The following is a 13,699-nucleotide window of genomic DNA, read 5'->3' as shown; positions in this document are numbered from 1 at the left end:
GAATTTGTAGAATAACCGAATTTCTGCTCGCACTTGTCGATTGCGTAATCTTCGTTTGCAGCTTCGTGAACCTTCAGGTGCAAGATCAAGCTTGATTTGCGTTCAAATTTCTTCTCGCAATGGTCGCATTGGTAATAATCTTTGCGATCTTCACGCACTTGAGTCTTTGGGTGCCTGATCGAATTCATTTCAAGTCCGAATTTCCTCTCGCAATAGCTTGCGTCATCTTTGCGACTTTTGTGAACTATTGTTTGGTGTCTGATCAAATTACTTCGTTGCCCAAATTTCTTTTCGCACTTGTTGCCTGCATAATCTTTGCGACCTTCGTGGATTTCCGTTTGATGCTCAAGCAAATGCTGTTTATGTTCAAATTTCTTCTCGCACTTGCCGCATGCGTAATTTTTACGATTTTCGTGTACTGTCTTCAAGTGGGTGAGCAAACTCAGTTTTCGTGTAAATTTCTTCTCGCACTTGTCGCATACAAAATCTTGGCGACCTTCGTGAGATACCCTTTGGTGCCTCAACAAATTTGTTTTATATCCAAATTTCTTCTCGCACTTATCGCATGCAAAATCTTTCCGACTTACGTGAGATAGCCTTTGGTGCCTCAAAAAACTTTTTTTATATCCAAATTTCTTCTCGGACTTGTCGCATCGGTAATCTTTTCGACCTTCGTGAGATGCCATTTGGTGCCTCAACAAGTCTGATTTATATCCAAATTTCTTCTCGCACTTATCGCATGCAAAATCTTTACGATTTTCATGAGATACCCTTTGGTGCCTCAACAAATTTGTTTTAGATCCAAATTTTTTATCGCACTCTTCGCAAGCGTAATCTCTGCGACCTTCGTGTATTGTCCTTTGGTGTAAGAGCAAATGCGATTTTCGTTCAAATTTTTTCTCACATTTGTCACATGCGTGATTTCTCTGACCATCGTGTACTACTTTTTGGTGTCTGCTCAAATCAAATTTTAGACAAAATTTCTTCTCGCACTTATCGCATGCAAAATCTTTCCGACTTTCGTGAGATATCTTTTGGTGCCTCGACAAATCTGATTTATATCCAAATTTCTTCTCGCACTTATCGCATGCAAAATCTTTTCGATTTTCATGAGATACCCTTTGGTGCCTCAACAAATTTGTTTTAGATCCAAATTTCTTCTCGCATTTGTCGCATGCAAAATCTTGGCAACCTTCGTGGACCGTCCTTTGGTGAGAAATCAAATGCGATTTTCGTCCAAATTTCTTTTCACACTTATCACAAGCGTAATCTTTACGACCTTCGTGGACTATCTTTTGGTGTTTAGTCAAAGAACTTCGATGTCCAAATTTCTGATCGCAATTTTTACATGCGAAATCTTTGCGATTATGATGAACTGTATTTCGGTGTTTCATCATGTTTTTTTCCAGTGCAAATGACTCTTGACAAATATCACAAACTACTTCAGATTTTTTCTTACTAATATTCATGTAGGTGCCTAAGTTAACCAATGGATACTTCTATTTAATGTCACGAAATAAGAATAAATAAAATTTATTTTCTGGTATTATGCCTCGTTTTGATGTTAAAGACAAAAATCACTCTATCATTTGTTTGGCTAGAAACATGCTCAGTGTTGAAAAGGCGCTTTCATGACTGTTTATACTCGTATTGTTGATAATCAAGTCTAAAATTTATTTATTTGTATATTGTCCGCATATCTTTGAACTATGTCAAAATTCCTTGCTTAGCGGTGATTGGAAAACATTTTCTAGTCTCATAAAACCAAGTACGTAACAAGAGTTCCCAGTAATATACAAAGTAAATTATCACATTTATTACTGTATAATCATATTAATACATCAGTCAGATTCGAAATTTTTTAAATTTATGCGCGTGAACAATTATTAGATTTTTACGTGACAGGGACTTTTACGTGTCAAAGTACATAAGTATGTATTTTATCAAAATGGGTCAAAAATCTTAATAGGTTTGCTTAAAAATTTATGTAGATATATTGTGACAATCATAAAAAAACTTGACTTTATCTTTTAGATTTTCTGAACTTATGCATGACTTCTAGATTTCATGTGAAAAAACCCTTACTTGGTTCTCATCGATTTTTTAATTTAACCGACGTAAAAACAAATCCACCAGCGAAAGATTTAACTTCGAATTAAATATTACACGAAAAATTTGCTTCTTCTGATGTAAATCCACAAAAGTTCAACGACTTGTAGTCATTCCGTTAAAATTAATTTTTCTAGTATTTCTCGATTATTGTGTTGAATACTAGTATTTCAATTGACTGCGCACCGAAGTTGTGTCAAATATTTTTGCAGCGGCATCACGTCAAAGTCCTCACTTCTTGGCGGTAACAAATAGCGCACAGCCTCTCTTGCTTATATCTTACTCATATTGAGTAAAAAGCTTTTGTGATATTAATAAATTAAATGCCATCTGCCAAACAGTATCATTAATTTTATAAACTAAGTTCAGGCGTCCTTCGTTATACGCGGAGGTAACCCTTACTCTTTTGGGAAATGGAGGGTTACGTTTATCAATATCGATAATCATTTGATAAACGTATATCGATAATGATTTGAAAATCGAAGTACATTATATATTGTGTATATGAGTAAAACTTGTGAAATTTCAATATTTTTCTATTAAAAAAAAAGTTTGTTTTAGAGCACACTTGTGTAACTTTTTTATAGACTTACTAGTGATTTAGAAACCTGAAAAAAGTAGTGTCCATAAAATTCAGGTAAGGCCTTCGAAGATTTAAAAAAACACATGTTAAAGCTGAAGCTTATGAAACATATATAAGATGTTAAATCGGAAGGGGAATGAGCAAAACAAAATTTTGATTCGTCTAAAACAAAGAGAAATTTTATTTAAAAATTTAATATTTAAATTCAAGATCGCACGTGGCGATTACTAACCTAAAACAAAGAGAATCGATAATTAAACGTTTGTACTCCCTCCTCTCCTGTCCATTCACAAATAAACCAACCAATCCAATCAATTTCAATCAATTACACAAATTAACTCGATAAATTTTATAACTTAGAACTATCTTGATTCCTTTTATATATTTCTTTTTTTAACTTTAATAATTTTATGAGTATTCCAAGAAACTTGCTTTCTCCTTTCTTCTTCTTCTCTTCTTCTTCTCTTCTGCTACTTGGCTGTGGTGACATCTAGCCCATTTCTGTGTAAGCGTGTACTACACATAGCTTACACATATTTTTGAGACAATACGCTATTGCTGAATGTGGTTAAAATAATAATTTTGCGATACTCAAAAAATGGCACTCGGCATTATATTTCCCAAAATATCAAAAACTAGAATGGGCATACATATACGAATTATACCATGTAAAGTATAACTATTGATGTGCCACGCGAAATTGACTTGAAAGGCACTCGAAATCAACAATGGGCTTTCTCTATGAGAAAGCAAAAATAAATCACTACTTGTTTATTTAAATTTTAAGATTAATAAAGATCTCGCGTAAAAGTGACTCAAATAAAAATTAGTATCGGTCACAATAATTTCGATGTCTCATTTCGCGTTCGATTTTTATTAAATGCAAGGATTTCAATTTTTTTCAATCTGCTCAGCCTCGCTGATACACGCCAAATTTGTTTTTCACAAAGACAAAGTTATCGTCGATAAAGGAGCCATTTTTTCTTGGTGATAGCGGTCAATCGATTAACATCATTATATCGGAGCACAGCTCCCTTTGGTATACACAAAGCGGAGGGAATCGCTCGAAAAAAAAGAGCAGCCAACGATTTTGCCCAAGCCAAGAGAAAGAGAGCTATAGAGATTTTAATCGACTGGGCTTTCTTTTATATCACTACTATCTCGGGGCTCTGCTCTTGACACTCCGCAGCGCAGCGTGCAGGCACACAGCCATCTCGTGAAAATAATGAGCGATAAAAGTCCGAAGCAGCAGCGGCAGCGGCGGGTTCCTTTCTCCCTCGCGACGAACGACAACGATGCCTCTTAAAACTACAAGAATTATATATCTTTCGACGACGAGGCTTATTAGGTTAAATTCCGTATTTATTTCTGTATTACGAGCTGACGATAAAATCGACTCTCGCGTCGAATGAAAATTAATTCCCGCTTGCGCTCGCGGGAGGCTAATTCGCGGATCCCGCCGCCGCGACGTATGCTTTATGCGCTGTAACTGCCGCAGTATGCCTCGGTGTAATTCTGGAATATATACATATTTTCGTTGCGGATTATGCTGCTGCGGCTGCGGCTATACATATATGGCGCACTCGTTAGATCCTCTCTCTCTCTCGTCTCTCTTCGACGTCGTGATCAAACGTCGTCGTCGTCGTCGTATGCTGTGCTACGCGCCGCGCCACTTTACTCAATTATACGAGATTCCAAATTAGTGGAGAAATTTTACGGCTGAAGCCTCGTCGCTCTGTATTACCCGCGCGCCGCGCCGCGCCACAGCCTCCCATTTCCAGGAAAGTCTCTCTCTCTCTCTCACTCTCACTCTGAGAGCTGTAGCAGTTGATAATTCACTCTCGGGGGGCGAGGGGGAGAGAGGTATATGGCATCGCCGTGCTAGTAGTAGTGCCTTTCCTAAGTGTAATTAGCACGCCACGCGCAAACTTATGTCGTTTGCATTCATTCGCATTGCAACTACGACAATTAGGCTTGGGAAACTTGACCTAATTGAAAATACAGCAGCCGAGGCGCGGTGCGCGGGAATTTACGCGCTCGCAGCTCGCAGCTCCTCTGTACTATACGCGTTTATTTGAGGAGGGAGGCTCCATAGTATGGATATAATGGTACGCGTATACATACACATCGGCGGGGGTATAAAACTCAATTTTTCGCGCGTCGATGCGCACAAAAGCGTATTATATATATAGAGAGCTGACGAGAGAGAGAGAGAGAGAGAGAGAGAGAGAGAGAGAGAGATAGACAGAGGGAGGAAAAAAAATGGAAAAAGATTGAAATGAAATTTTCGTCGGTGAAACAAATGAATGGGATAACTGATATGGACTTTCCATTTAATATCTGATGACTGAACACAATGTATCCATCGCCGGCCCCTCAGGTGCAGGCGTGTGACAGATTCTCTACCGCAACTGCTGCTGCTGCTGCTGCTGCCGAGCTTCGGTTATATGCGATTCGAATACTCGAAATCTTTTGAATTTCAGGTATGACTCTCTGTGTGTACGTATGTAGAAAAAAATTGAGTTATACCAGCAGAGGTTGAAGCGATTGTACGTTTTGTATGACAAAGTGTCGACGGGTATTTATTTCTTTTCATTTTAAATCTTTATTATTTAATATTATAAATATTTTTTACCAATTCGTAAGGGATTTTAACGATTCCGAATTTTGTCAGAGCTATTTAGAGAAAAAATGTTCAGCTTTAGCTAACATCGAGAGACATTGGGAAAAATGTCGAAAAAGGCAATTTTTGTTATTTTACAGTTGCAGAAAAGGACGTTTGAATGAATATTAAATGTTATGTTTTGTTTGTTTAATTTGAAGTTTCAAACACGCTTTAGAGTAATTATTTTTGACATTTTAACAGACTACATTATTAGCCATGAACCGTTTAAAATAAATAATGTATAAATTATGTGACAAAAAGGGAATAATGTAAAAAATAATGTAGTTCCAATACAGCAATGAATTTTCCTCGATTCGATGAATTCTTCCAGTAAGAATCAAATGAATAAATAAAAAAATAAGATTGATGTTCATTGTTACTAAAGACAATGACTATGTTTAAAAGCCATAATAATCAACTAACTTCAGCTATATTATATTGTATAATAATAATAATGAAATTATTTGGTATGCTTTACAGGGTAAATAATTAAAGTACGATTCAACGATCGATTCAGTTATCAATTTATCGTGAGTACGATTCATTTTTTTTATTTATTTACAAATTTCAGATGACGCGTAAAAAATCTACACAATTACATTAGACACAAAAAGTCTCTCATTTTTGTAAAATTATTTCATCGCTACGATGTACATACTCATCCAAAGTATGTATCGAAATCTCAAACTTTGAGTTTACAATTGAAAATTCGTACGCATACGAAATATGTTTTTTCTTTCAAGGGATACTCGTTAACGACTAATTATTTATTTATTTACGTGCCGTGCCTTGCATCCTTGGCCTGATCGGTGGCCAAGCACGCGTTCCACATATCCTGTGTGCTCAGGCTCTCGCAGACTTTTTCGCAGCACTCGAGCGGCAGCGCGTAGCCCAGCGTCTCGCAGACGGCCTCCGCTGCCAGCGGCAGGACGAATTTTCGCACGAGCATCGCTGCCATCCTCGCCTCGATCAGCTCGCGACCCGCCTCCTCCTGGCTCAAAGCACGACTGGTCAGTCGTCGCTTGGTCCAGAAATCCGTGTACGTGAATATCCTCGCGGCCTCGTGCAGCGGCAGCCTCAGCAGGTCGTGCAGCGTGAGATTCAGCCGCACCTTGATGCGTCTCGTGTGCGTGGCCAGCTCCTGATCGCCGCGATAAACTTCCTCGAAGCTCGGCGTACCGCTGCTTCTTGCCAACATTCCGCGCTTGGCCAGCAGCCTCATGATCGTCATCGAGTCGTCGGGTCTAAGCGCGTAGTCGCGATTCTTCAGACGCTGCACGACCCCGAACACGCCGGATATCACTCGCATCTCGAATTGGCTGCCTTTCGGGCTTCTGTAGGAGTCGACGCGCTCGTCGAAGTGCTGCTCGCTGGGGAAACGGAATTTGGACAGATCGGCGCCGCGTTTCAGGAGCACGTAGACGACGTGCGGCAGGAGACTCGCTACGGCCCACTGGAGAGGCGTCCGGCCAAACTTGTCCAAGGCGTCGATGTCCAGCCGCTCCTTTCTCTCGTCGCAGAGCTCGAAGAATAGATCCACCAGCTCGTCGTCCTGGTCTCTCTTGCAGATCACGTGCAGCGGACTGGAGCCGTTCTCGTCGCGCCTGCTCGTATCGGCGCCCCGGCTCATCAGCGCGCGGCAGGTCTTCCTCAGGCCGCGCGCCAGCGCCCAGTGCAGCGGCGTCCTGCCCAGTCGGTCCTGCGCCATCACCTCGACGCCCCGGCCGAGCTCGTCGCAGACGCCGAAGAACGACTCGGCCAGGTCGTCGAAGCTCCTCGCGCACACGACGTGCAGCGGGCTCGCTCCATCGAGCCGCACCAGATTCGGATCTGCGCCCCGCCTGAGCAGCAGCTCCATCGTGCCCTTGGCGCCGTGAAACAGGGCCAGCTGCAGCGGGGTCCTGCCGAGCTTGTCCTTGGCGTCGATCGGCACGGGCTTGCCCGATCTCTCGCCCGTGGCCAGCAGCAGCTCGGCAATCTCGTCCGTGTGCAGCGACTCGTTGACCAGTACGTGCAGCGGCGTCGAGCCGGCCCGATTGGTCTTGGCGGGCTCGGCGCCCCTCGCGAGCAGCAGCCGGGCCACCTCCCACTGACGATTGGCCAGGGCCAGGTGCAGCGGCGCGTCGCCCGTCCTCGGCCACGCCTGGTTCGGATCCTCGCCGAGGTCCAGGAACTCGGCGACGATCTTGTCGGCGCCCGCCATGCAGGCCGCGTGAAAGTGCGTCAGGCCGCGCTCGTCCCGGTAATTCAGATCGCACCTGTCGTAGATGCCGAAGAGATCGGCGCAGTAGTGGGCCATGCCGCGTCGAGCCGCCACGTGCACGGCGGTGGTGCGCAGCAGCGGCGATTTCATCGTCGTGGCCGGCTGCTCGTCCCTGTAGCCGCTCGCGATCACGAACCTCAAGAATTGATCCCTGCCGTTGATTCGGCCCGGCTGCTCGCCGTGGTAATCGCACGAGTCCACGAGCAGCAGCTCCATCTCCTCGGGCCGAAAGTACTCGCGCAGATTCGGTAACGCGGCGTCCGAGTCCCAGGTTCTGGCCACGCGATACAGCTCGCGGAGCAGTTTTCGTCGGTCCTGTTTGCTCGCGAAGTCGACGTACTTCCGGACGAAGCGCAAGTTGCGCAGGTCGACGACTTTGTCGACGGGGGGGCCGCTGCTGGATCCGCGTACGTTGGAGACGCGGCGATTGACGACCATCGTGGGGAGCGCGCGAGGATTTTCAAACTTATATTAATTATACTCGTTGCGAGCGAGAGTATAATCGTGCCCGTGTTTTCAACGGCACGTCGATCGTTGGACTACGGTCGAGACGAGTGTATGTACAGGAGCCGAGCGCCGAGAGGCAAGCGATGATGTAAACACAACGTGAGTTTCGACGTTTCGAAGATCGATCGATCGACCGATTTTATTTTGCTGACAAATATATTTCGCGCTGACTTTTTTTCGATTTTCTAGTAAGCGAGCGATGATGTAATAAACTCACATATTATTGTAAATAAGAACGATTGTAAAACGAGAAGTTAAAGGATATGAAAGAAACCTTGGAGTCTCGAAAATTAAATTTTTTTCATAAGTAAAACTTTTTCTTTATATACGTTTATTTACACATTAAAACACAAGGCATAAAAATATATTTTCGTCTTTGAGCCTACCTCCGAGCTCTCGAGCTTTCATGCTTCTGTTTATATAGTTTCGCGTACGAATATTCGCTCGGAGACGTACATGTCTCAACTCGATGGAGCTTTGAAACTTAGCGTCTGAAATTAATCTTGTCATTTATAAAGGCTAAACGCCCAAATTGCCTTTACGTAATTTAAGTTAATGTGACTGTTTTCTATATTTTTAGAATTCTGCAAAATTACAGATCAGACATTGAAAAAGATTATAGGCGTACACGTTCTCGCCTTTCAATCGTCATTATTATCGTTCAAGAGTAGGAAATAATCATACTTCTAGGAGGAAGTTTTTACATCGAATATTTTTATTTTGTATATCCTCATCTTGACGCGAAAAATCCGCAGCGAGCTTGATTAGGATTCTGTCATCTCCCTTGGATCGTAAAACTAGGCCGTTTACTCGAGCTATACACAAAACACACACACACACACACGTATACCTATACGAGAGAACCAGTAGGAATTCAATTAGTACACATACACACACATACAAACGAAGTTTTCGTCGTACTCACAACAGAGAAAATAATAGTCCGGTGCGCTTTGCGGTCTCGCTTTAGACAGAGAGAGAGAGACACACACACACACGCGCGCGGGAGGGTAATAAAAATATACTCCTCAAACTCTCTCCCTGTGGGGCTGTAGGGCAATCGGCGCCTAAGTTAGTTTTCGGGCATACAAAGCCAATAAAAGTAGGTAAATAACCGGGCGCGCAGTGTGGGTATGTGTGTGTGTGTGTGTGTGTGGGTTGGAACACAGTAGAGAGAGTAGTCGACGACACATTCGCAGCAGCACCGATGAAACAACGAGATTCGAATAAATGTAGTTTTCTCTCTCTCTCCCTCGACTGCTGCTGCTGCTGCTATGCTCCGGGAGCTATACATAACCAGGCCTCGGAACGAGCTAAAGAGAGAGAGAGAAAAGCCAAAATCGCTATATACCAGTTTTGGTGTTGACAACGGGCGCAGTAGTAGTATACACACTGTGTGCAGCAGCAGCAGCAGCAACCAACCCCTCCTGCAACGACGACGACGACGACGACAACGACGAGTTTGCAAAGCTCTTGTCCCTCGCATTATGCATGAACTTTTTGCCCACTTCCACCGTCCCCTCCTCCCCCGCGCGCGCGGGAAGCGTGTTCCGGGGCTGGGGACCGCATACAACAATGGATGCTCTCTCTCTCTCTCTCTATTATATATAAAACCCGAAGGAAACAAACACGCGAAATAAACGCGTGTAAATTAACGAGCAGCTCTCTCACTCTGGCCCGTAGTTAATATTTCAACTTTCTCTCTACCTGTTCGTATAAGCGTCGCGCGTGTACAACGATGTAATAAAATATAACGATAATAATTTGCGATTCATTTTTACAGATTGTTTGTGTAGGGGGAGAGGGGAGATGATTTTGCTTAATTGTACGGGACGTTTACCTTTGCCGAGCTTATACATACTTTTTTTTTACACGTTTAAAATATAAAAGAGAGAGAGAGAGATTGGGAAGAATCGCGCGCTGGAAGCTCTAAGCTTAATCGATAAATCAACTGTCCACCCTCCGCAGTTCTTGCGCGAGTAAGAAAAGCGAGAGAGAGAGAGAGAGAGAGAAAAGTACGCGAGCGAGCGAGAGCGCGCGGATTCAAACTAAGTATGCGCGAAAATCCCAGGCTTGGAAAATAAGAGAAAGAGAAAGATAGGCTACTTGTGCTAAGGCAAGTAGAGTGAGAGAAAGAGAGAGTTTTATTCAACTCTTCATCCACTGCGCCGAGCGAGAGAAATTTTCTCTCGGGTGCATCTCTCTGCTGCTGCTGGGTAGTAGAGCTCGAACTTTATCTAATGAATTAATCTTTTCTTTACTTCTTTTCTCTCTACTCGAACTTTTATATAATTTATATCGCTCGGCCTCTACTACTGCTGGCCTGGCCTGGGATGATTTTTTCATTATCATTGTGTGCGAGGGCGCGCGGGCGAATGGCAAAGAGAGAGAGAGAGAGAGAGAGAGGCACACCACCAGACCAGAAACCCAGCGTACCGTCCGAAATGACTCATTCGAGGTTAGTAAAACATAATGAACCTTTGTCGGTTATAATAATCGCTTCTCTTCTCTTCTCTGCTGCTGCTGCTGCGGAGGGAAAATTTTTAAATTTTATTACGTTGATGCACGCCGCTTCGGAATTCTCTTTTTACCTTCTCTTTCTGCAGGCGCGTGTGTTATAATATTACGCGCGCGCGCGCGGGTGACACAAAAGCAGCAGCTTTCGCTACGCGGAAGAGAGAGAGGAAAACAAAAGGAAGAAAATATCGAAGAAAAAAAAATTACTTTTTTTCCGACTTTCGTATATAACGCTCAGAGTTGTAATGCGCACCCGCACACACACACACACACACATACACACACACTACGACAGCTAATAAAAAGCACTCGCGTGCGAGCTTTCACTTATCTGTTTTCCGCGTTAAAATGTGTCTCTTTCTCTCTCAGCCCGTTTCCTTTTTTTTCGGTCTATATGTGCGGTGCTGCTCCCTTTTTTTTCTCCCCGAGCTCTAACTTTCTTACTTAGCTCTCGAGGCCTCGTCAGATGCAGCAGCAGCAGCAGCGCCAATTACGTTTGTTACGATGCGGGACAAAAAGATTTTTCTTTTTTTTTTTGCTCTATGAGCCGACTCGATGGAAAATTGCCACGACTCGTTGTATAAAATAATAATAATAATATATAATAAAATAAAGCAGTATATACAGGCTTAAGTATCGCAGCACCTTTATATATTTATATAAGCCTCGCGAAGTGGCCTGTATTATATACCACGCGGCGCGGAGGAAGAAAAAAAAACAGGGAAAAATCCAAATAAATTTTTTTTCCCTCCTCGCCGCGGTGGAAACTCAACTCTCGCGCGATCGCGTGTCGAGCCTTCATTTTTTTCCGATTCTCTCTCTCTCTCCGCGCGCGGGTATTATATAGTCCCACTTATATTCGCGCGGTGCAAGCAGCAGCAGCTGTCTGTTTGTCTTTTTTTTTACCTCTCTCTTCTTTTTGGCCTTTTTCTGCCTCGGCTACTTACTCTTTCATCCTTCATGCTTTATCATCCACATCATTAGCCATTTCTACGTTTAGTCTGTGTGTAACCTTAGCGCGCGTATATATAGGTATACGATATACATCAACTTAGTTGCGTGCTGCACACGAGACTCCGTGTATATAGCCGCAGAAAAGCTCAGAAGTAAAAACATACTAATGAGCTCGAGCTAGCTCTACGCTGCTTGCTGCTGCTCGCGCAATAATGAATCACATTTTCAACATCGCGAAATATCCTTGGCATATCTTTGATACCGCTGCCGCTGCTGCCAGGCTCTTTTCTTCTTTTAACAAACTTATGCCGAAGGAATAGAGAACGCTACAGATATATATATAAATATTGAAACAAATGCGCAGCTTGTTACCCTTATTCTCTTTCATCCTCGGTGAAGGTTGATTATCATTATTATTTATACATTCAAAAAGAGGCCAAGAAAAAGAACCTCGTCGAATCTCGTACTTACACGTAAAAAGAACCAAGAGCAAATAAACGACGGCCTCTCCGTTGATCCTGTCCATTTCTCCTTGACTCTCTTATCTCTAGCCTCTAGGTCATCCTTTTTTTCTCCTTGTATCTTCGATCGAACACTGCTCCGGCACCTTAAACACCTCGTAAAGTCACAACGTCGCACATTTTCCAGCTCAAATCCGAAACACACGGAAAAAGTAAGTCAAAAGAAAAAAAAATATTCGACGCGAAAGTTTCGACGTGCGCGCGCGCGGCGCGATACAAACAGCACGTGTGCGTGCGCGATCGCGCGAGAGTCATGCGATCGACTTTGCCGCCGCCAACGCCGTCGTCGTCGCGACAACAAGGGATGCTGCTGCTGCTACTGCTTGGTGGTGAGCAATATTATTATGTCTTTCGTGTATGTGTCATCTGCCCGAACGCTCGCCTACGCGCAGAATCCCCCTTTTATGCGTCGTATAGCTGTAGGATCATAGGCGCACGATTCCGTGCGCAGCTAGCCAGCAGCGGCAGCAACGCAACCGAAGCGCAGGATTATTTCTCGCGTCGCGACTCACGACGATAATAAACTCGAATAGTTGATGATGCCTCGTATCGTTGAAACGAAGCAGTTTTAAACGATCGAATAGGCGCGCGAGGGGGCCGAGAGGAGGGAAAACGACGAGAGAGTGACTTGTACGATTCTCGCGCAATGACGCAGCAGTCGAGGAATCTTCCCTTTTCGTACGTATATATATAGCTCTCAATCTCGCGCGCTGATTCACTTTTTCTCTCTCTCTCTCTCTCCCTTTCGGGGGCAATTGTGTTGTTGTACCCTGCCGAGACCGAGAGAGAACCTCGCCCTTTTCGCCGCCTTTTTCGATCGCTATACGTATATATCTCGGTATTATATATATACTGTGTATCCGCTCGAGTGCCCTTTTTCTTTTCTCTCGCAAGGAAATCAACTCGAGAGTCTCTGAGATCATCAACTTTTCCGCCCGAAATAAGTGCACACGCGCGCGAGCGAGAGAGAGGCCTTTGAAGCTCCGCGCATACACGCGCACGAAACGAGGCAAACTTTGATTGGTTTTTCGGATCGGCGCGGTGGAAGAATTTGACAATTTGATTTGATTTATTGGGTGGAAAATAATTTTTTTTTGAACGAGGGTTAGATAGGTGTATAAGAGATTTGTAGAGTATTCGCTCGATTTGATTTAAAATCTTGATACCGTCGATCTTTTATTTTTTTTACCAGAGAAAAAGGACGAGTTTTATAATGCTTCATTTTTTTGTATAAAAAAAATATACATCAAGTCTCTCTCGGACGCGAGCATAATAAATTATAATTCCACCGGGGTGGTTATGAAAATTTTTATTCATATTTGTGTGTGTGTGTGCGTGCGCTCTGTGCAAGTGCACGGAACACGCGCGCGGCTAACTTTTATCAAAATAAATGCAAATATTATGTGGTTTTGCCAGCGTGCAGCATATTACATTGTGAAGAATCTCGGCTTCCTCGTTTGCATATAAGTTGTTGGCTTTCTGGCAAGCAGCGGTAGCAGCAGCAGCAGTACAGCTGCCTGATACAGCAGCAGCAACAACCTCTAAGATTATACTCATATTTTGAAATTAAGTAATATTAC

At 43.4% G+C, this 13,699-nt stretch overlaps 1 protein-coding gene across 1 annotated transcript; it reads right to left on the bottom strand.

Annotated features, from left to right (window-relative positions):
- Positions 1-5,869: 5,869 nt before the first annotated feature.
- LOC106654690 (inversin-A-like) lies at positions 5,870-8,202 on the bottom strand. Its single transcript, XM_014374669.2, has one exon. The coding sequence runs from the start codon at positions 8,056-8,058 to the stop codon at positions 6,133-6,135; it is 1,926 nt and encodes a 641-aa protein (XP_014230155.1). The 5' UTR covers positions 8,059-8,202; the 3' UTR covers positions 5,870-6,132.
- Between the last annotated feature and the right edge of the window lie 5,497 nt (positions 8,203-13,699).

The sequence above is a fragment of the Trichogramma pretiosum genome, unplaced genomic scaffold (assembly GCF_000599845.2).
Source record: "Trichogramma pretiosum strain Unisexual culture from Peru unplaced genomic scaffold, Tpre_2.0 scaffold83, whole genome shotgun sequence".
In the NCBI taxonomy this organism is placed as follows: Eukaryota; Metazoa; Arthropoda; class Insecta; order Hymenoptera; family Trichogrammatidae; genus Trichogramma; species Trichogramma pretiosum.
Note: the sequence above shows the minus strand (reverse complement) of the source record. Positions and strands in the feature narration are given on the sequence as shown.